The sequence below is a fragment of the Mastigoproctus giganteus genome, chromosome 5, assembly GCF_048544385.1.
Source record: "Mastigoproctus giganteus isolate SK-2022 chromosome 5, ASM4854438v1, whole genome shotgun sequence".
NCBI classification, from domain to species: domain Eukaryota; kingdom Metazoa; phylum Arthropoda; class Arachnida; order Uropygi; family Thelyphonidae; genus Mastigoproctus; species Mastigoproctus giganteus.
The window spans coordinates 17,433,889-17,458,273 of NC_143579.1; the positions used below are offsets into that span (position 1 = coordinate 17,433,889).

Here is a 24,385-nt window from a genome sequence, read left to right on the forward strand (position 1 = left end):
CTTCAGTTTCATTTTCTGCTTACACCAAAGCTCGCAACAATTGTAAAGCAGTTATTAATCAGTCCAAACTAGAGTTTGAACAGGCTAAGAGTAGAAAACTTGCTTCTTGCCCTAATGGTAGCCGAGCATTCTAGTCTCTTGCCAGAGCTATTGGCCGCAACTTTTGCCCATCTCTGCTCCCACCTCTGTCCAAACCAGATGGTTCTGTTGTCACTTCAGCTAAGGATAAAGCTGACCTGCTAGCATCCCATTTTTCTTCCAGCTCATGTATTAATGATCTTGGTAAACACCTCCCACCATTCCCAACACGCTCCATTCAATGCCTCCTGTGGTCTTCCGTCAAAAGGATATCAGAAGGATTTTGATGAATCTTGATGCTAAGAAAGCTCCAGGTCCTGATGGTATCTCTCCACTTGTTCTCAAAACCTGTGCTCCTGAACTTACTCCTATTCTTTGCCACCTTTTTTCACTTTCTTATTCCAAAGGTGTTTTTCCTTCTGCTTGGAAATTTGCTCATATCCAGCCAGTTCCTAAAAAAGGTGACAAATCCCTCCCATCCAATTATCGTCCCATTGCAATTACTTCTACTCTTTCTAAAGTAATGGAGAAATCAATTAACCGCCAACTCTTAAACTACCTAGAAACCTTCCATCTGATCAACGACCGCCAGTATGGATTTCATCAGTGTCGATCCACTGGTGATAATCTGGCTTATGTTACCTATTTATGGACTAATTCAGTGGAAAGGTTCAGTGAAATACAAATAGTTGCTCTTGACATCTCAAAGGCTTTTGATCGTGTTTGGCATAAAGGTCTTCTAAACAAGCTTCCATCTTATGGTTTGCCAACTGTTTTTAGTAATTGGTTATCCAGTTTTCTCTGTGATCGCTCACTGAGGGTGATGGTAGATGGCTCTCTGTCTTCTAACTTCTCCACTAATGCCGGTGTCCCCCAAGGTTCAGTTCTTTCCCCCACTCTTTTCCTCTTGTATATCAATGACCTTCTTCCATTGACTGGAAATCCTATCCATAGTTTTGCCGATGATAGCACATTGCATTCAACTTTCCATTTTGAGAAACCTTGCCCTGCTCAATCAGCTTCAACTTCTCGAAAATCTGCTACCAATTCCTTAAATGCCGATCTTCAGGTAATTCTCCAGTGGGGCAAAGGCAACTTAGTTGATTTCAACCCTTCTAAAACTCAGTCTTGTCTTATATCTCGCAAAAAGGATTCTTCTGCTCCTATGCTTATGTTTAGTGACACTCCGATTTCTAGGCAAAATGATATATCTTTTTTGGGGATTACCTGGACTTTTAATCTCTCTTGGCACAAGCACATTACAAATATTGCTTCCTCTGCTTCTAAAAAACTTGGTTTTCTCTTTCGCACTCGGCGTTACTTTTCTTCCAAACAGCTGCTCACTCTGTATAAATCGCAAATCCGCACTGCCATGGAATATTGTTCCCACATCTGGGGTGGTGCCCCCAAAACCTCTCTCAGGCTTCTTGATTCCATTCAGAAGAGAGCAGTTAGGTTAATTAATCATTCATCTCTAACAGAGTCTCTCCACTCGCTTTCTCATAGACGCACTGTTTCTGCTGCATGCCTCTTCTACAGATACTTCCATGGGCACTGTTCTTCTGAATTGGCTTCTATAATTCCCACTCTCTCTTTCAAAACAGTCCGAACACGTGCCGCCACCAGCCAACATCCATTTACTGTTCAACTTCAAACCCACAGAACCAACTTTTCATCTTCCTCATTTATTCATTCAACTACCGTTTTCTGGAACAACCTTCCTTCATACATATTTCCTGAAAATTACAATCTACAGAAGTTCAAGTCCAATGTCAACAAATATCTTCTTTCGTCTTCTCAACCTCCAACCCAAGCACGGTACTAAGTACTATAGGTTCTAATACCTCTCGTGTTTGGGGTTCACATTAAAAAAAAAAAAAGAAAAAAGTTACTCATGAGCTGGATTTAGGGAATAATTTCAACATAATTTGTTTGGATTTTAGCAAAGCATTTGACTCGGTCCCTCATAAGAGGTTACTCTGTAAGCTTGAACGGTTTGGGATTACTGGTAAGATTCTAAGATGGATTTCTGGGTGGCTGCAGGACAGAAGGCAGAGGGTTATGATTAATAGGTATTCTTCAGATTGGTGTAACAGCATTAGTTAGGTCCCTCAAGGATCGGTTCTTGGACAACTGTTGTTTCTCATTTTCATAAATGACATTGACAAGGCGTGATATCAAAATTTGTAGATGATGTCAAGATTGGCAGAGTCGTTAATGAACTGCCATGGACTCCTTCAGGATGACTGTTCAAGTCATCCTGAAGGAATGCCAAATAGCACTCTTTCAGGATGACTTGAACAGTCTTCAAAGATGGTCAGAGAAGTGACAGCTATATTTTAAAGCTGCTAAATGCAGGGTCTTACACTTGGGGAACAGCAAACCACAAATTATTTGTGGTTTGCTGTTTCCCCAGTAAATAAAACTTTATATCTGCCCATATTGTAACTTCCATATCCCTATCATTACAATATGGACAGATATGATGTTTTCTGAACAGGCAACAAGGAAAGCCCATGGTATCGTATCGATGATTTATCGAACGCTATCCTGTAGAGATAGGGAGGTCATAAACTCACTGTATAAGGCAGTTGTAAGACCTCATTTGGAATACTGTGTTCAAGTATGGAGACCTCTTTTGGAATAATGTGTTCAAGTATGGAGACCTCATTTGGAATAATGTGTTCAAGTATAGAGACCTCATTTGGAATAATGTGTTCAAATATGGAGACCTCATTTGGAATAATGTGTTCAAGTATGGAGACCTCATCTGAAAAAAGACATTGAACTTCTTGAAAGGGTCCAGAGACAGGAAACTTGAATGGCGAGATAAGCAGAAGGATGACTGTATGAGCTAAGACTCCGATTATGTGGGTAACAGAGCTTGGAACCAGGCACCTCATAGGTGACCTGAATGATTTATAAGGCTCTGAGAGGGATTATTGAAATGAAGAAAGGTGGAATTTTCACTGTTTTTTTTCCAGAACTGGAATTCCAGAATTCCAGAACTAGGGGTCATAAATTCAATTTGCAGGAGTTGTGGTTTAGATTTGATTATAGGAAGTTTTCTTTTAGCCAGCAAGTCATTGATAGCTGTAACAAATTGCTGTAACAGTTAGTTGAGGCTGATTCAACTACCTGTTAACAAGGTAGTTGAGTCAGCTCGGTTGAGTCAGCAAGGTCAACTGGGTGCTTACCTGTGTGAGGAGGGAAGCATATAATTTGTGTTTTGTTATCTACTTAGTTGGTTTTTTTTTTTTTTTTTTTGCCAGTTAAGTCTAAAAAACCTGTGGCTTCCTTGCACTATATTTTTCAGTCCTGTTACTACTGCAAAATTCTCCACCTATGATTGGTATTTGATTTTGTTACTTGTCACCTATTTGGGAGCCTTTTCATTTGGAGCTGCAGCTGGCTGATTTCAGATGCAGGTGTAAGATTTTTTTTTTATTTGAGGCATTCCAGGTTTACTATTGCACACAAAACAAACTGCCCCTTGAGTGTGCACTTCTGTAGATGTGATATGTACTTTGAGGATTTATCTGTATTATATGTTACTTTTTTTTAAAAGGAAAAATGAATGAATTATTAAAGTAGTGAATACAAAGTTATTGGTGACAGTTAAATTTTAATGATCCTTCATAACCTTCCTTTATTTTGGAACAGATATGTCTGCTGTTTACTAATGATATGTAATACTTTTCTAGGTAATGTCATTTTCTGTTGGAGATGTGGTACGAGTAATTGAAGACACGACCCAAGTAAAGGAACTTCAAAGAGGCCATGGAGAATGGATTGATGCTATGAAAGGGGTTAGCATATTTATATTTTCCATATTTTTTTCTGAATCTCAAATACTGCAATTTGTTATTAAATATAAAATGTAAAAAATATATATGTATACAGATATTGTCATATTTAGATATACCAATACAGTGGAACCTTAATCATCTGTGCTTTGATCATCAACTATGCATTTGGTAGTTGATTGAAGCCCATAAGATGTATTAACCATGTAACTCTAATGAGTTTCTTTGCCCATTTCTTAATATTGATTCTTACTGGATACCAAAATGCAATGCAACAAAATAAAATGAGCTGATAGAAGTAAATCAAAAGGATGGAAATGTTTGTGCCAAAGCATGTCCTTATCTGCCTTTCCAGTCAGCATGTTTCCTCATTTTGTTTATTTCTTATGTAGTTACTAGAAAAAGTTGTACTCAGCTTTTATAATAGCACACACAATGTTACAGTAAAACGATTTTCCAAAACATATATTATAGTGCTGTTACCATTTTCTTGTGAATGTTTCCTTATGTCACATCTCTTTCAGTTGTTTTTGTTGAAATGGCAGTCAATGTGAATTCCAAGAGGAATGCTACTTTGAAATGAGCCTTCTGAATATTTGGGATATTTACAAGAAAAAATGGCATAGGCAATTCTGCTGCCTGTCATGGAGGGTCTAAAACAAGAGAAGATTCTGTTCTTTTGCTTGGTGAGAAAGTACTTTATGGCTACATGTGGCTACATAATGCACAAGTTTCCTGAAAAATTATGTTTTTATAAATTTCATCAGTTATCAGTACATCATTTTCAAATGATGCACTGCCAACTGATGAAAATGTATCATTTTCAAATCTTAAAATTTTGTGGGCAATTTTCCAGTACTTGTTGGTGTCATTAAAGATAAAGAAATAGCGGAAGAAATAAATGTTTTGCAACATCAGTTTTGTATTATGTATTAGGAAAGAATTCTCCAGTTTTGGTGTGTGAACCTAATAGTTACTATTATGAAAAAAAGAAAGAATTTATGTACAGTGGTCCTTAGTTAGGGAACTGACAAATGCACAGGGAAGCTTGAAATATAACAAATTATCCCAAATCATGCTTAGCATTTTAGCAGTTCCTCATAGCAGTGCTGAGTGCAAGAGAGAGTATTCAACCAATTTATTAAAACAAAAACTGAGTTCAGATCTAATCTTTCTGCTGAAGTATTGGAAATGCTCCGGACAGGAAAGTCTAAATAGCAGGGCCATTTAATTTCTGTTGCAGTGTGGACTTTACAAAATTCTCCTGTTTTTCATCTGTATTGACTCAAAAATCTGTTTATTGCCTGTTTTTGCTCAAAACAAACTCCTGTTTTTCAAACTGTTTTGGCTCAGAAATCTCGTTTTTTTCCCTCCTGCTTACAAATGCCTGATCTCCAGATTTTTGCAAGTCAAAAGTTGGCACCTAGGTATTAGGAAAGGATTCTCCATTTTTATGGTGACAGAGACTGGGTATTATTGTAATAGATAATTAATTTTTTTAATTGTTGTAATGGTGCAGTCAGATATGAAGTTCTCTAATTAGTACAGTCTCCAGGACAATCATGGAGTTTTGTCAATGATATACAGGAATTTTGCTAGCAGGGTTAAGCAGTTGATTATTCCATTGTGTAAGGCATTGGTTAGATCACATCCTGAGTACTATGCACAAGTCTGGAGGGCTCATTTTAGGAAGGATGTAGAGCTGCTGGAATGGATACAGACAAGGGCAACGAGATTGGTGAGGGGAATAAAGGGGGTGCTCTTACCAAGAAGGCTTTGGTTCTTCAAATTGAAATGTCTGGAGACTAGGCACATTCAAGGTAATCTGATCAAGTTAAGGATGGTTGCAGAAGAGATGTGTGGAAGTTTGCTTACAGCCAGGTAGATTGTGGGATCAAACTTCTATCTGCTGTTGTGGAAGTGGATAGTTTGAATAAATTCAAGGAAGAACTATACAAACTGTTGGAGGGGGATTGTCAGGTAATGTGGGAAGCCACTCCCTTTTACTGATGCTGTATAAGCTTGCTTTCTTGCATCATTTGTCTTATTACTAATACTTATAATATTATCATAGGAGAACTATATTTTATTAATCTTAATGTAGTCATAGGATGGTCACAAGTTTCCTATGAAGCCAGGGACTGTATCACCTAAAGAGTATGTGAAGAAGAAAATTAGGACCTTGCAGTCACCCAGCCTAATTTTAATATGCAAAGTAAAGAAATCTTTTCGAAATCACATGAATGGGATTGAATAAGGCTTGGACAGTTGACTCCATTTTGGTGTTGCTGAACTTGAAAACAGGGATAATGAAAATTACCTTAGTGGAAGTTTAGAAGGAATTTTCCCAGAAGGCCATTGCCAAGATCTCTGAAAGATAAGTGTCATAACATGGACAGGGACATTGGTGAATTTGGAGTTTGTCATGAGTGTTAGTTCAGATATAAATAGAATTTACATCTGAACTAACACTCAGATGTAAATTCTATTCAGTTTGTATAAATAGAATTTACATCTGAACATCTGAGATGTTCAGAGGTTATAATTTTGTACTGAAATTGAAATTTTATTGAAATTGAATTGAAATCATGACAGAGCAGCAAAGCAAAAGGCTCAAGCTAATGGGAGTGCTATGGCTCAGGGGAGAACTGAGAGAGGCAGTTGCCCTCTGAATCACAGCCTTTTAAAATGCACTGCTTGCTTGATGTTTGTGGAGCAATCAGGTATGGGACATAATATTGCCAAGGAGAATGTCTTTGTGTGTGCGCAATGTAAGGAGTGTGAGGAAATCAGGCAAATCAGCATTGTTATGGGCCTATATGAGAGCTTGAAGGACAGAGTGGATGCCCTCGAAGGATCTAAATCGAGGGGCCCATCAAGCTCTCAGCTGCCCACATCGACTTGCACTTGATCATCATGCAACACAACGGCAACCCCCAAGGCAGAATGTGCTGGTCCGACAGGAACTATTAGTTGTTGGTGGCTCTATTGTCAGGGAAACGGGGAACATGGTATGTAAAAAGGATAGGTGGAACAGGACCAGGATATGTCTGCCAAGAGCAAAGGTTGATGATGTTGTAGATATCATCTTTTAAGGGCACAAAAGGTGATATTGTTGTACGCATTGGCACTAATGATATTAAGAGTAGGAGACTGGTGGAATTACTTAAAAACTACAAGTCACTGTTGAAAAAAAGCAGTGAATTAGGGTTGACTTTGAAAGTGTCTGCAATTCTACCCAGACACAGTAGGAGGGAGTATATGATGAGAGCCTTGTCGATCAATTCGGCCCAGGAAAGATTGTGCAAGGCTCAAGAATTTATTTCAGCTTGGTTTGTACTTGTTAACAGGAGAGACTGCTTCTACAGGGATGGGATACACTAAAATAGAAAGGGTGCAAGAATATTTGCTGATGCTATCAAGGCAGTGTTAGGTGGGTTGGAAAACTTGATGAATTTGAGGTACTGCTCAAAGCATCAAAGGCTTGTTGGGATATCAGAGATGTGGTGTCACACAGATATAAGGAATGCAGAACTGGAATTTCGGGAGTACAATGTGTACAGAAAGTATAGACAGGATAGGAAGGGAGGAGGGGTTATGCTATTAGTTAAGAAACACATAAAATCCAAGGAAGTGAAGCCAGTCGACATCGCTGGACAGTGCAGTGTTGAGTCAGTTTGGTGTGACATAAGCATTGGGAGTTAAAAATTGAGAGTAGGAGTGTGTTATAGGCCTAATGAGTATAACAGAGAAATAGAGTGGGCCAGAATGGGGGATTTTAATTTCCCAGATATTGACTGGAATTTTTGGGTTGGTGAAACACACTAACAAGGCTTTTGTGCATTTATTGTTTGATTGTTTTCTACATCAGCATGTTCGGGAGCAACTAGAGGGAGTAATACTCTTGATCTGATTATCAGTAGTGATTCTTCATGCATTAAGAATCTGCAGATAAAGGAACCACTAGGTGGCAGTAATCACAGTGTGCTGAAGTGGGATTTACTCAAAGAGATAGCTACGATCAGGAATAAAGGGAAGGGTTTTTGCTTTCGTAAAGGCGACTACGGTGGTCTGAGACAGTATTTAAATTGTGTACAGTGGGACCAACTGATGATGTTACCAACAGCAAATTCAAAATGGGAAGCATTCAAAGAATTTATCTTGGAAGCTACTAGGCTTTACATACCAACTAAGAAATATTGTTCAGGGTTTAGGCCTAAATGGATGTCAGATGAACTAATGAGACATATAGCAGAGAATAAAAATGCATGGGATACATATAAATTAACACGTGACACAGAAGCCTATGATAGATACAAATCGATCTGTAACCAAGTTACAAAGCAGATTAGGCAGGCGAAGGCAGATTACGAGAAATCCTTGGCAAGGGATGCGAAGAAAAACAGCAAAGAGTTCTTTACTTATGTAAACTCTAGAAGGAAAGGGATGAATCAGATTGGTCCACTGGATATTGATAGTTCAACTGTTGATGATTCTGCTCAGGTGGCTAACAAACTAAATGAGTATTTTGACTTACATTCACACATGAGGAGTTATTCAGGAAAGGGAATGACAGAGGTGAATTAAACTCTGGCAGTGAGCTAGATGATTTTGTAATAACTGAGGGGAAAGTGGAGGATAAATTGTTGAAGATAAACATAAAAAATGCACCCGGGGTGGATGGTATCTATCCAGTTATATTAAAGGAGGCAGCAAAGGAAGTAAGCAAGCCCTTAGCCATAATTATGAGAGTTTCTTTGGACACAGAGGAGGTGCCCATGGACTGGAGATTTACAAATGTGACTCAAATTCACAAAGGAGGATCAAAGGGCAACACAAGAAATTATAGACCTGTTAGTTTAACTTCTGTTCTAGGGAAATTAATGGAGGCACTTGTTAAAGAAGTACTGCAGGATCATCTAGACAAAACTTCAGTTATAGCTTGGACACAGCATGGTTTTTTTTGAGGGAAAATCTTGCCTGACCAATTTGATTGGATACTGTGATGTGTTCACAAAGGAACTGGGTGCAGGGAATAACTTTGATATCATATTTTTGGATCTTACAAGGGCTTTTGATACTGTTGCACATGGAAGACTGCTGAACAATTGAAGGAAAATTGGTGCTATGGATAAAGGGATGGTTGAGTGAGAGAAGATAGAGAGTGGTAATCAATGGACACTGCTCATCCTGGATTAATGTTATTAGTGGACTCCCTCAGGGTTCAGTATTGGGGCCATTGTTGTTTTCTGTATTTATAAATGATATTGATGATGGTATATCAAGCTTAATGTCCAAATTTGCAGATGATACGAAGGTTGGCAGGGTTGTTAAGGACACTAATGACAGTATGCTGCTGCAACAGGATCTATAAAAGTTGAACAGATAGGCTGAGAGGTGGCAAATGAAGTTTAACATTGACAAATGTAAAGTACTACATATGGGAAGCAGTAACCCCAGAGTAATGTATCAACTCTGTGGTACTACACTGACAGTGGTATAGAATGAAAAAGGACCTAGGGATAATTGTGCAGGTAGATATGAAGTTCACTGAGCAGTGCAGACGGAATGCAAGGGTAGCTGATGGTGTCTTGTCAGTGATATACCTCCGTAGCCAGGTGGGCAGGAGCAGCAGTGCGTAGCACATGCTTCTTGATTAGACCGGGGTTTGAGCCCGTGAGCCACCAAATACGGAGGATGCGGAAAGGTCAGGGAGTGACCACAGCATATACCCGGAGCAATATGGCCTTAGTTGCTAATGCTCCTAAAAACCAAATAACATAACATCAATGATATACAGAAATTTTTCTAGCAGGGATAAGGAGGTGATTATCCCCTTGTATAAGGCAGTGGCCAGGCTACACTTTGACTACTGTATACAGGTCTGGAGCCCTCATTTTAAGAAGGATGTAGAGCTGTTGGAATGAGTACAGAATAGGGCAACAAGATTAGTGAATGGAACAAAGGGTTGCTCTTACAAAGAAAGGTTTAAGTTTTGCAAAGTACAGTCTGGAGACTAGTCATCTGTGAGGTGATCTAATTGAGGTGTATAAAGCCTTGAATGGTTTGAGCATGCTCAATGCTGATGGGATAGTTCCTCATGCTCAGAATAATCACCTGAGAGGGCGTAAATTCAAATTGAGGAAAGATGTGCAGAAGTTTAGCCAGCGGTGGTTAGTTGGTGGAACAGACTTCCATCCTATGTTGTGGAAGTTGATAGCCTAAATAAATTCCAGGCTTAGCTGGACATATATTTGGAATAAATGGAGAGGTGAAATGGGAGCGTTTTTTTTTTTTTTTTGGCTGATGCTGCATTAGCTTGCTTTCTTGCATCATATGCCTCTACTAATGCTAATGTAAAGTAGCACATATAAAGCCAGTTTATAATCTGTTCTCTTTCCCATGACAACTTTCTAATGAGTCCTTTGTCCATTACAGAAAAGTGAAACATTCATAATTATCATTATTGTTGCTTTTTTGCTAGGCTGTGATTGTGGCACTGATATATAAGCTAATTTTACCTCAGAACTGCTTCTATAGTTGTGTAAAGTGCTTGAAATTAGCACTTGTAGAGGCATATGATGCAAGAAAGCAAGCTTATGCAGCATCAGCCAAATAAAAAAAAAAAAAAAAAAACACTCCCATTTTTCCGTTCTTCCGCTCGTTCGAAATACCTGTCCAGCTGAGCCTTAAATTTATTTAGACTATCAACTTCCACACAAGGGATGGAAGTCTGTTCCACCAACCAACTATCCGCTGGCTAAAGTCAAATTTCCGCACATCTATCCTATATCTGTCTTTCCTCAATTTTAATTTATGCCCTATCAGGTGATTATTCAGAGCAATAGGAAGAATCCCATCGGCATTGAGCATGCTCAAATCATTCAAGACTTTATACACCTCTATCAGATCACCTCACTGGTGCCTAGTATCCAGACACTAATTTGCAAAACTTAAGCCTTTATTCGTAAGAGCAACCCTTTGTTCCATTCACTAATCTTGTTGCCCTTCTCTGTACTCATTCCAGCAGCTCTACATACTTCTTGAAATGAGTCCTCAAGACCTGTATACAGTACTCAAGGTGTGGCCTGACCATTGCCTTATACAAGGGAATAATTCTCACCTTATCCCTGCTAGAAAAATTCCTGTATATCATTGATAAGACACCATGAGCTACTCTTGCAGCCCATCTGCACTGCTCAGAGAACTTCATATCTGCCTGCACAATTATCCCCAGGTCCTTTTTCTTTCTATAGCACTGTCATTGTAGTACCACAGAGTTGATACGTTGCTCTGGGGTTGCTGTTTCCCATATGTAGTACTTTACATTTGTGAACGTTAAACTTCATATGCCACCTCTCAGCCCATCTGCTCAACCTTTCCAGATCCTGTTGCAGCCGCATAGTGTCAGTAGTGTCCTTAACAACACTGCCAACCTTTGTATCATCTGCAAACTTTGACATTAAGCTTGATTTGCCATTATCAATATCATTTATAAATACAGAAAACAATAATGGACCCAACACTAAACCCTGAGGGACTCCAGTAATAACATTAGTCCACAATGAGTAGTGTCCATTGATTACCACTCTCTGTCTTCTCCCCCCCTCAACCATCCCTTTATGCATAGCAGCAATTTGCCACCAGTGCCACACTGCTCCAATTTGTGCAGCAGTCTTCCATGTGCAACAGTATCAAAAGACTTTCTAAGTTCTAAATATATAATATCAAAGTTATTCCTTGCATCCAGTTCTTTTGTGACTGCATCATAGTATCCAATCAAATTGGACAGGCAAGACTTTCCCTTAACAAAACCATGCTGTGTTCTAGCTATAATTGAAGTCTTGTCTAGATGGTCCTGCAGTGCTTCTTTAACCTGTGCCTCCATTACAGAAGTTAAACTCACAGGTCTATAATTACTTATGTCAGCCTTTGATCCTCCTTTGTGAATTGGGGTCACATTTGCACATCTCCAGTCTATGGGTACCTTCCGTGTGTCTAAAGAAGCTCTCATAATTATGGCTAAGGGTGTCCTTACTTCCTTTGCTGCCTCCTTTAATATAACTGGATAGATCTCAACCACCCCGGGTGCCTTTCTTGTGTTTATCTTCAACAATTTCTCCTCCACTTTACTCTCAGTTATTACAAGATTATCTAGCTTACTGCCAGAGTTTACTTCACCTCTGGCATTCCCCTTCCTGAATAACTCCTCATGTTTGAATGTAGATGCAAAATACTCTTTTAGTTTGTTAGCCACATGAGCAGGAACCTGAACTGTGGAACCATCAATATCCAGAGGACCAATCTGATTCATCCCTTTCCTTCTAGAGTTTACATAGGTAAAGAATTATTTTCTGTTTTTCATTTCATCCTTTGCCAAGGATTTCTCATAATCTGCCTTTGCCTGCCTAATCTCCTTTGTGACTTGGTTACAGACCAGCTTATATCTATCATAGGCTTCCATGTCACCCATTAATTTATATGTATCCCATGCATTTTTCTTCTCTGTCATATGTCTCATCAATTCATCTGACATCCATTTAGGCCTAAACCTTGAACAATATTTCTTAGTTGGTATGTAAAGCCTAGTAGTTTCCAAGATAAGTTCTTTGAATGCTTCCCATTTTGAATTTGCTCATGATAACATCATCAGTTGGTCCCGCTGTATAGAATTTAAATACTATCTCAGACCATCGTAGTCACCTTTACGAAAGCAAAAACCCTTCCCTTTACCCCTGATGGTAGTTACTTTTTTTTTTTTTTTTTTTTTACTCAGAGGTAACTATCCCTGATTGTAGTTACCACTTTGAGTAAATCCCACTTCAGCACACTGTGATCACTGCCACCTAGTGATTCCTTTATCTGCAGATTCTTAATGCATGAAGAATCACTACTGATAATCAGATCAAGAGTATTACACCCTCTGTTGCCTCCTGAACATGCTGATGTAGAAAACAATCACCCAATAAATCCACAAAAGCTTGCTAGTGTGTGAGTGACCAACCCACAAATTCCAGTCAGTATCTGGGAAATTAAAATCCCCCATTTTAAGACTCTTTGATTTACTGGCCCACTCTATTTCCCTGTACAGTTTCCTATTATACTCCTCAGAGTCATTAGGCCTATAGCACACTCCTACTCTCAATTTCGATCTCCCAATGCTTATGTCACATCAAACTTACTCGACACTGCACTCCAGCGATGTCCTCTTACCAAGAAGGCTTACGTTCTGAAAATTGCAGCGTTTGGAGACTAGGCACCTGCATGGTGATCTGATTGAGGTGTATAAGGCCTTGAATGGGTTTAGCCGGATCAGTGCTGATGGGATTTTTTTTGTTGCTCAGATTGCAAACCTGAGGGAGCATAACTTGAAATTGAGGAAAGACCATTGTAGAATATATGTAGCATAGAATAGAAATTTGTCTGTTGCTAGCGGGTAATTGATTGCTGGTATAAACTTCCATCTGTCATTGTGGAAGTTGATAGCTTAAATAATTTCAAGGAACAACTGGGCAAACTTTTAGAGCAAATGGATGTGTGAATTGGGATTTTTTTTTTTTGGCTGATGCTGTGTAAGCTTGCTTTTTTGTATCATATGCCTCTACTAATGCTAATACCTTATTAGCCACAGAGAAATGGAATAGTAGAAAGGATATGCCTTTTTAACCTTTCTGCCCTTCCTGGATAAATAAAAGTTTAAAGAAAATTTTACCCTCAATACTTGGTTCTATGACGAGGCACTTGATTACTTTTCTGCTGCCATCTTAATAAACCAAGTGTCACAGCACATAATGCACAGCTTCAATTTGTCTGGTGCCCAATCCGTTGTAATTGGTTTCTGGAATGTTGAAAGTTGTGTTGTGTCATGATGAATCTCAGTCCACAGTTTCTCAATCTGATGGTTATGCTGGAGTCTGGTAGATGCCTGGAGAAAAAAAAAATTTACCCTGGTATCATCCAGCTGTGAGGTTTGGTAGAAGTGCAGTCGATATTTGGGGTTGTTTCTTATGGTTTGAGTTTGGACCATTGGTTGTTGTTCTTGGAACAATGGAATTAGCAACAGCATTAGTATAGGCATATGAAGTAGGAAACCAAGCCTATACAGTATCACCCAAAAAAAAAAAAAAAAACCTTTTCCATTTCACCCATCCATTCACTACAAAAATTTGTTCAGTTGTTCCTTGAATATATTTAAACTATTAACTCCACAATGACCGATGGAAGTTTGTTCCAGAAAACAACTACCCTCTGGCTACAGGCAAATTTCTGCACATCTATTTTACAAATGTCTTTTCTGAACTTGAATTTATGCCTCCTCTGGTGCACAATCTGAGCAAGAAGAAAAATCCCATCAGCATTGAGCTTTCTCAAACCATTCAAGGCATTATACACTTCAGTCAGATCACCTCGCTGGTGCCTAGTCTCCACACATTGTAATTTGCAAAACTTAAGTCGTTCTTGGTATGAGCAACCCTTTGTTCCCCTCACCAATCTCATTCCAGTTGGTCTACATCCTTCCTAAAATGAAGCTTCCAAATCTGTATGCAGTATTCAAGGTATAGCCTGACCATTGCATTATATAAGGGGATAATCACATCCTTATCCTTGCTAGCAAGATTCCTGTTTATCATTGACAAAACTCCATGAGCTGCTCTGGCAGCCTCTCTCCACTGCTCAGAAAACTTCATATCTGACTGAACAATTACCCCCAGGTCCTTTTCATTCTCCACTACCCTGAGTGTAGTACCATACAGTTGGTAGGTTACTCTTGGGTTACTGCTACCCATACACAGTACTTTGCATTTGTCAATGTTAAACTTCTGTTGCCACCTCTCTGCCCATCTGCCCAACTTTTCTAAATCCTGTCGCAGTAGCATGCTGTCATTACTGTCAAAACCCTGGCAACCTTTGTATCATCTGCAAACTTTGACATTAAGCCTGATATACCTTCATCAATGTCATTGATAAATATAGAAAACAACAATGAGCCTAACACCGAACCCTGGGAGACTCCACTAATAACATTAGTCCACGAAGAGCATTGTCCATTGATTACCATTCTCTCTCTCTTCTCCCACTCAACCATCCCTTTATCCATAGCAGCAACTTGAACTTAATGCCATACAGCTCCAATTTGTACTGCAGTCTTCTATATGCAGTGGTATCAAAAGCTTTCCTGAAATCCACGTATATGATATCAAAATTATTTTTTTCCGTCCAGTTCTTGATCTTCTCTGACCAAGTAGACATGTATCCAGTCTACTTGGTCAGACAAGATTTCCCCTTAACAAACCCATGCTGTGTCTGAATTATAACTGCAGTCTTTTCTAGATGATCCTGCAATGCTGCTTTAACCAGTGACTCCATAATTTTCTCTGGAACACAAGTTAAACTAACAGGTATGTAATTATTCATGTCACCCTCTGAACCCCCCCCTTTGCAAATAGGCGATACATAACCAATCTTTGAGGACCTTTCCTGAATTGAAGGATCTGGTCATAATAATGGCTTAAGGGTTTGCTTACTTCTTTTTTTGCCTTCTTCACCCCTCTAATATAACTGGATAGATCCCATAGGAGCTATCTCAATTTCTCCTCACTTTTTTTCAGTTGTTATAAAATCCTTTAGCACTTTGTTAGAATTTTATAAACTTTTGGCAATCCCCTCTCTAAATAACTCCTCGTGTGTGAATGTAGATGCAAAAAATTTCCCAGTTTGTCAGCTTCAGGAGCAGCATCATCAACAGTCAAACCATTGATATCATGTGGACCCATCTGATTCATCCCCTTCCTTCTAGAGCTGTGGTGGCGAACCTATGACACGTGGGTCAGATACTGACCCACGAAGGCTTTGTAAGTAACCCACGCGCACGCATTTATTGTAATATTGGCCTACTTTTTTAAATTATAACAGAGAGAAAAGGTAATCGAAAATATTAAACAATTATAAAATATAAATTTGTAATGTCAGATTTATAAAAAAAATAAATAAAAATAAAATATATAAATAAAAAATAACAAAAATCCAAGTGGAATGTGGACGTCGCACATCGGCAAACAGTGTTCTATTGTATTAAACTCTGGGTGGGGGTGACTCATTACATTGTGACATAAACTTGGCGCGATTTGTCATTGCATTGAAGAACGGAGATGTATCGGGCTAGTACCAAAATTACCAGCTCGCACTCTCGCAGTATTGGACTAAGAGGCAGACTTGACGTACGTGTCTAGAAGTGTTAATAATAAATTTATTATAACTTAATTTTTCTATTGTCAAATTTTCTCATCTACATAACCGATGAAAGTATATTAAGTGGGCCTACTTAATATACTTATAAAAGTTCATCTAAAATTATTGCATCCTACATATATAATATATATGTAGGTTATAAAAATATATATATTTTTTGCAGGCGTAGACCTGAACTGTAGACCTGAAATGTCAGTGGTTAAAAAAATGAAAACTAATGGTACAAGCTCCAGACCATATCAGACAGAATGGTTTGATAAATATAGTGTGATTGAAAAGAATAAAACAACTCTGTGTGTTATTTGTAACGAAAAAGTCACCTCTCCTACATTCAATGTAAAAAGACATTTTGAAAAGTTGCATTCAAATCTCGGCTTCTCAACAGACGAAGAAAGGAGAGAATATTTTTTTACGAAAGAAAAAACAGAATGGTTCACAAACAAGTGTTTTAAAAACTTTTTTGACTCCGAAAAATAACATTACAGCTGCTAGTTTTCAAGTAGCCCATTGCATTGCTCGCCATGGGATACCTCTTTCAGAAGGAGAGTTTGTAAAACAAGCATTTTTAGAATGTAGTGCTACTCTGTTTTCAGATTTTTAAGAAAAAGACTTGATTATAAAGCGTATAAATGAGTTACCAATAAGTCGCAATACTATTAAAGATCGAGTAATAGAAATAGAAAAAAATATTTCTTCTCAAATACATAATGACTTAAAGTCTGTAGAAATGTATTCGATTGCTTTAGATGAGAGTACTGATGTAAATGGTTATGCACAACTAGCAGTTTTTGCTCGATATAATGCAGGCAATATGAAAGAAGAGTTAATAAAACTAATAACATTGAAAGGAAGGTGTACCGGTCTTGATATTTTTAAAGAATTTGATAATGCATTTAAAAAAATGGAAATTGACCTACAAAAAATTGTTTCTGTAACAACAGACGGTGCTCCCAATATGGTGGGAAAAAACATTGGTTTTATTCAGCAGCTTAAGCAAAATATTAGACATTCTCTGATAGAATTTCATTGCATAATACACCAGCAAGTTCTATGTGCGAAGCAAGGTTTAAAAACATTTTCTAATGTAATGCCAGTTGTAATTAAAGTTATTAACTTTATAAACGCAAGAGGTCTTAATAAGCAAGAATTTTCACAATTATTAGAGGAAATTGAGTGCCAATATTCTGGGATTTTGACATACAACAATGTTCGATGGCTCAGTTGTGGCCAAGTTCTTAATCGGTTTGTCATTTCATTAGACGAAATAAAGCTCTTTTTGAATGAAAAAAACAATAGTTATGACGAATTTTCAAATATAGATTGGCTAAATGATTTAATGTTCTTATGTGATATCACTCAACATTTCAATGAACTGAATAAAAAAACTTCAGGGACATGGACAAATTGCATTAATGATGTTTGAAAATATCAAAATATTTATGAAAAAACGTGACATCTTTACTAAAGATTTGGAAATGAGCACCATGAAATATTTTCCTCAATTACAAAAACATTTTCAAAACACTAAAGATTTTGAAAATATTCTTGACATTCAAGAAAATGCAATTAAAAAATATTTAACCATTTTGCAAGAAATAAAACAAGCTTTCCAAGAGAGGTATAATCAATTTAAAAGTTTGGAAAATACATTTCGCTTTATTTTATGCCCACATAAAGCAGAGTACGATACAATGCAGCTAAACGATTTCATGTGGCTAGGTATCACTAACTTCGAAATGGAATTAATTGAATTCCAAAGCAGCATAGTGTGGAAAAATAAATTTGAAAACTTGATTTTCAAAGTAGAAGGAAAAATTTCAGAAAGTAATGCAGATAGGCCTAATGAAGATCCCACAATAAAAGTTGAAAATATTATATTAAACGCATGGTATTCTTTACCAAACAATTTTACATGTATGAGGAAACTGGCTAACGCTCTTCTCACAATGTTCATGTGAAAAATTGTTTTCCTCAATGAATTTTGTTAAATCTTCCAACAGGAATAAACTTGGAAATTAATTGACTGCAAAATGTATTAAAGTAATGAACATGAAGTATGTACCTAATATTAAGAAACTATCTGAAAGTAAGCAACAAATTTCGCATTAAATATACTTTTATCAACTTTATTACACATACTGTATCTGTAATTATGTTAATTGTTAATGAAGAATATTTCAAAATAAAAGCGTTTTCTTTTATTCCTTGCCCATTCAAATACTTTGTGCAGAGGCAATACTGGTCCTGGTGTGGTTACAAAGTATCAAATTAAGCTTCGATAATTACTTTTTTTTTAGCTCTTCACTTGCAAAAGTCAAAGTTATAAATCAAAAAGGAAACAAACCTTTTTTGGATTATTTCAAAAGTGAGAACCAAAAAGATTCAACTGTCAACTTTATCTCTTAACAAAATGTTTGATGTTTCCAAATAATTGGCACCCTTTTTATCCCCCCTTTCTAATTGAGGCCACTAACTTATGACTCACGGGCTAGTATTTAAAAAAGAAATAAAAATAATTGACCCACTCTTCAAAAAGGTTCGCCATCACTGTTCTAGAGTTTTCATAAGTAAAGAAATCTTTGCTCTTTTTCTTTGAATCCCTTGCTAAAAATTTCTCGTAATCTGTTTTCCCTTGCTTAACCCCTTTATGACTTGATTACAGGCTAGATTATATCTGCTATAAGCTTCTGTGTCACCTGATACTTTATATGCATCATATGCATTTTTATTCTCTGTCCCTAGTGTCATTAGTTCATCTGGCATCCATTTAGGCCTCAACCTCCAACTGTATCTCTCAGTTGGAGCAAATAGCTTATTAGCTTCCAAGATTCCTTGAATGCTTCCCATTTAGAATTTGCTGTTGGTAACATCATCAGTTGGTTCCACTGTACAGAATTTAAAAACTAGATAGTATGAATCAGAGCTGTACTACTCAATATGTTCTACGTTGATAATAATATTAGTAAAATAATAAGAGGAGTTTACCTCAATATAGTGTGTAGAACACTTCCGTATGATACCCTCCAGAAATTAAAACGGAAAAAACGAAAAAATCGACAACTTACCGGTACATTAGAGTAAAATATAAATAATTAAATAATCAATTTAACACCATACAAATCAATTTAAAACAATTAAAAATCAAATTAACGCAATTAAAAGAATCTAACGAAAATATTCAAAACGATTATCCTTCCTGAAGCTGACAACGCTTTTCGACCTTATGTCGTGATCACAGGAATGAAAATTACCGAATCGGGTTAAACCTGATACTTAAATAGAGATTATTTGTCTTCGCGCATACGCGTAAAGGTCCACGCATCGGAGATCAAATATGGCCGCCGAACATTAACAGAATTCTCGTGTAATTTAATTTCAACGGTTTCTGCAATTAATAGTCGCGTATAATTACGTTGAACGTTAAGTATTTTGGCCTCGTTAAATAAAAAAAGTATGTTTCTCGTTAATGGCATTAAAGGCTAATTCTGACGCTGCTGAACGAGAAGCACGAACTGAGGCTTCACGTTGATTTACACGAATATTAAGAGAAAAACGGGTCGAACCTTGATAAGACAAGTCGCAATCACCGCAAGAAATGTTGTATACCAGATCATTAATTTGTGTTGCGAACGCTGAAAGAACCGAGCGATTGTTCAGTATAGTGTGTAACTTCCGTATTGGCCTAGCTACAATTTTAAATTCGATATCTTTAAAGAATCTGTTTGTGCCACTGTTCAACATATGGGACAGAAATAAAGTATTTTTTGATATTACTATTGTTGATTGGTGTAGTATTTTGTATCCTATCCTTAGCTTGTACCCTAATTCGGTTTATTGTGGTAATGGAATAACCCCTGTTTAAGAATCTGCTAGTTAAAATTTGTATTTCTGAGTCCAAAGCAGAATCCATCGTTGAATATTTATAGGCATTAAGAAATTGGTTAAAGATAATCGATCTTTTGTAGGTGAACGGGTGATAGCTATTATAATGTAGAAGCATACCGGTGTTTGTAGGTTTTCGATAGATGCTAAATTGTATTTTATTCGAGTCCCGGGTAAGCGTGAAATTTAGAAAGTTTAATGACTTTGTATCCGTATCCTCCCTTTCCAATGTAAATTTGAGTCCAGAATGAATATTATTAAATGAATATAAAATGTCTTGGATAGTATTACTATCGGTAATAACTAGAACATCGTCTAAATACCTCCCATAGTATGTGATACGGGTTCGAAAAGGTGTCAAATGTATCTGCTCAATCGTTGAGAGATAGATCTCTGACATTAAGCCACTCAGGCTCAAACCCATTAGTAATCCAAAAATTTGTTTGTACACCTTGTCTCGAAAGGTGATGTAGTTAGCCTCAACTAAGAGTTTAATTAAGTGAAAAATTTCCTTAATAGGTAGCTTCGTGTAATTAATCGGTGTCGAGTTTTTATTTAACATATCCCAAATAATATCTAATGTGTATTCAACGTTTACATTCGTATATAATGAGGTAACATCTAGTGAGAATAAATTCTCATTGTTGCCGAGTCTACAGTCTTTAAGCTTATTAAATAATGTATCGTAGTTCTTAATCCCAAATTGTATTACCTGTCTAAAGGGTTTTATAATACATGTGTGGCTAAGGATGAAAATGCCGAGTTCCTGTAAGAAACAATAGGTCGAATAGGAAACCCAGTCTTGTGTAATTTTACCTGACCGAAAAGTGCAGGAATATTGTATGTTCTGGACTTCAATTCCTTTAACTGAACCATAGTAATGTAGTCGTTTTTTCGATACGTGGCGTGGTTAACGTTTTATTGTATTGATTGACCAAATTGGTAAACAGTGCCGGGTCTACTTCACGATAAGTGAATATATCTGATACAACTGAATCTAACTTATTAATATAATCATGTTTATCTAGTATTACCACTGTATCTCCTTTATCTGCCCTCTGTATAATAATGTCCTTATTTCCCCGAAGTTCTCGTAAAGCTGAACTGTCATGTGTATTCAATTTAGGAAGTCGCGTTTCTTTTATGTTATTCACTACTTGGTTAACTTGTTGAATAAATACATCTTTTTGTGGAACATTACGAAATCCAAATTCAATATCAATTATGCATTGTTTTTAGGCAGTTTTCGAGGTGGTAAATTATAATTTAGTCCTTTGGATAAAAGCGAAATCTGGTCCTGCGATAGTGTACATGAGGAAAGATTTGTAACCTGTTGATATGTCGGTTCGTTGGATACTGGGTGAGGGGGTGTTCGTGAACTAGCTGACATATTCTGTGGTAGCACGTTGTGTATCTGTGGGGGGGGGATGTCACCCAACTCGTATGAACTTGGTCGCAAGCCTGCGACAATGTGTTAGAATTCGCATGAACGTGTCTTGACCTATTAGATAATGTTTGCAACTTATTAACATGTCTGTTTTTTATTTCTGAGGCCTGTGCTTCCCGTCGCAAATCTATGGAGGTCTTCAATATTCAGTTGTATCAGATACCTCCACTTATCGTGAAGTAGACCCGGCACTGTTTACCAATTTGGTCAATCAATACAATAAAACGTTAACCACGTATCAAAAAAACGTGGTTAACGTTTTATTGTATTAAATTACATTACTATGGTTCAGTTAAAGGAATTGAAGTCCAGAACATACAATATTCCTGCATTTTTCGGTCAGGTAAAATTACACAAGACTGGGTTTCCTATTCGACCTATTGTTTCTTACAGGAACTCGGCATTTTCATTCTTAGCCACACATGTATATAACATTATAAAACCCTTTAAACAGGTAATACAATTTGGGACTAAGAACTATGATACATTATTTAATAAGCTTAAAGACTGTAGATTTTAATAAGCTTAAAGACTGTTAAATAAAAACTCGACACCGATTAATTATATGAAGCTACCTATTAAGGAAATTTTTCACTTAGCCTCAACTAAGAGTTTAATTAACTACATCACCTTTCGAGACAAGGTGTACAAACAAATTTTTGGATTACCAATGGGTTTGAACCTGAGTGGCTTAATGTCAGAGATCTATCTCTCAACGATTGAGCATATACATTTGACACCTTTTCGAACCCGTATCACATACTATGGGAGGTATTTAGACGACGTTCTAGTTATTACCGATAGTAATACTATCCAAGACATTTTACATCGTTTAATAATATTCATTCTAGACTCAAATTTACATTGGAAAGGGAGGATACGGATACAAAGTCATTAAACTTTCTAAATTTCACGCTTACCCGGGACTCGAATAAAATACAATTTAGCATCTATCGAAAACCTACAAACACCGGTATGCTTCTACATTATAATAGCTATCACCTATAAAAGATCGATTATCTTTAACCAATTTCTTAATGCTTATAAATATTCAACGACGGATTCTGCTTTGGACTCAGAAATACAAATATTAACTAGCAGATTCTTAAACAGGGGTTATTCCATTACCACAATAAACCGAATTAGGGTACAAGCTAAGGATAGGATACAAAATACTACACCAATCAACAATAGTAATATCAAAAAATACTTTATTTCTGTCCCATATGTTGAACAGTGGCACAAACAGATTCTTTAAAGATATCGAATTTAAAATTGTAGCTAGGCCAATACGGAAGTTACACACTATACTGAACAATCGCTCGGTTCTTTCAGCGTTCGCAACACAAATTAATGATCTGGTATACAACATTTCTTGCGGTGATTGCGACTTGTCTTATCAAGGTTCGACCCGTTTTTCTCTTAATATTCGTGTAAATCAACGTGAAGCCTCAGTTCGTGCTTCTCGTTCAGCAGCGTCAGAATTAGCCTTTAATGCCATTAACGAGAAACATACTTTTTTATTTAACGAGGCCAAAATACTTAACGTTCAACGTAATTATACGCGACTATTAATTGCAGAAACCGTTGAAATTAAATTACACGAGAATTCTGTTAATGTTCGGCGGCCATATTTGATCTCCGATGCGTGGACCTTTACGCGTATGCGCGAAGACAAATAATCTCTATTTAAGTATCAGGTTTAACCCGATTCGGTAATTTTCATTCCTGTGATCACGACATAAGGTCGAAAAGCGTTGTCAGCTTCAGGAAGGATAATCGTTTTGAATATTTTCGTTAGATTCTTTTAATTGCGTTAATTTGATTTTTAATTGTTTTAAATTGATTTGTATGGTGTTAAATTGATTATTTAATTATTTATATTTTACTCTAATGTACCGGTAAGTTGTCGATTTTTTCGTTTTTTCCGTTTTAATTTCTGGAGGGTATCATACAGAAGTGTTCTACGCACTACATTGAGGTAAACTCCTCTTATTATTTTACTAATAGAATTTAAAAACTGTCTGAGACCACTGTAGTCACTTTCACGAAAGCAAAAATCCTCATCTTTACCCGTGATGGTAGTTACATGTTTGAGTAAATCTCACATCAGTACACTGTGAACCCTGCCACCTAGTGGTTCCTTTATCTGCAGATTTTTAAAGCGAGAATAATCACTGCTGATTATCAGATCAAGAGTATTACTCCCTCTGGTTGCCTCTCGAATATGCTGCTGTTCAAAACAATCATCCAATAAATCCACAAGTCTTGCTAGTATGCAAGTTGCCAACCCACAAGTTTCAGTCAATATCTGGGAAGTTAATATTCCTCATCATAAGACATTCTGATTTTCTGGCTCACTCTTATTTTTTATTTTATTTTTTTTTATGTAAACTACAAACACGAGAGGTATTAGAACCTATAGTACTTAGTACCGTGCTTGGGTGGAGGTTGAGAAGAAAAAAGAAGATATTTGTTGACATTGGACTTGAACTTCTGTTGACTGTAATTTTCAGGAAATACGCATGAAGGAAGGTTGTTCCAGAAAACGGCAGTTTAATGAATAAACGAGGACGATGAAAAGTTGGTTCTATGAGTTTGAAGTTGGACAGTAAATGGATGTTGGCTGGTGGCAGCACGTGTTCGGACTGCTTTGAAAGAGAGAGCGGGAATTATATAAGCCAATTCAGAAGAACAGTGCCCATGGAAGTATCTGTAGAAGAGGCATGCAGCAGAAACAGTACGTCTATGAGAGAGCGAATGGAGAGACTCTGTTAGAGATGAATCATTAATTAACCTAACTGCCCTCTTCTGAATGAAATCAAGAAGCCTGAGAGAGGTTTTGGGGGCACCACTCCAGATGTGGGAACAATATTCCATGGCAGGGCAGATTTGCGATTTATACAGAGTGTGCAGCTGTTTG

At 37.1% G+C, this 24,385-nt stretch overlaps 1 protein-coding gene across 1 annotated transcript in view; it reads left to right on the plus strand.

Annotated features, from left to right (window-relative positions):
• mib2 (E3 ubiquitin-protein ligase mind bomb 2) overlaps window positions 1–24,385 on the plus strand; it is a 388,603-nt gene that overhangs the window by 195,759 nt on the left and 168,459 nt on the right. Inside the window, exon 10 of the mRNA XM_090373924.1 lies at window positions 3,783–3,887. Coding sequence (XP_090230050.1) covers window positions 3,783–3,887 — 105 coding nt within the window. The remainder of the gene's footprint in view (window positions 1–3,782; window positions 3,888–24,385) is intronic.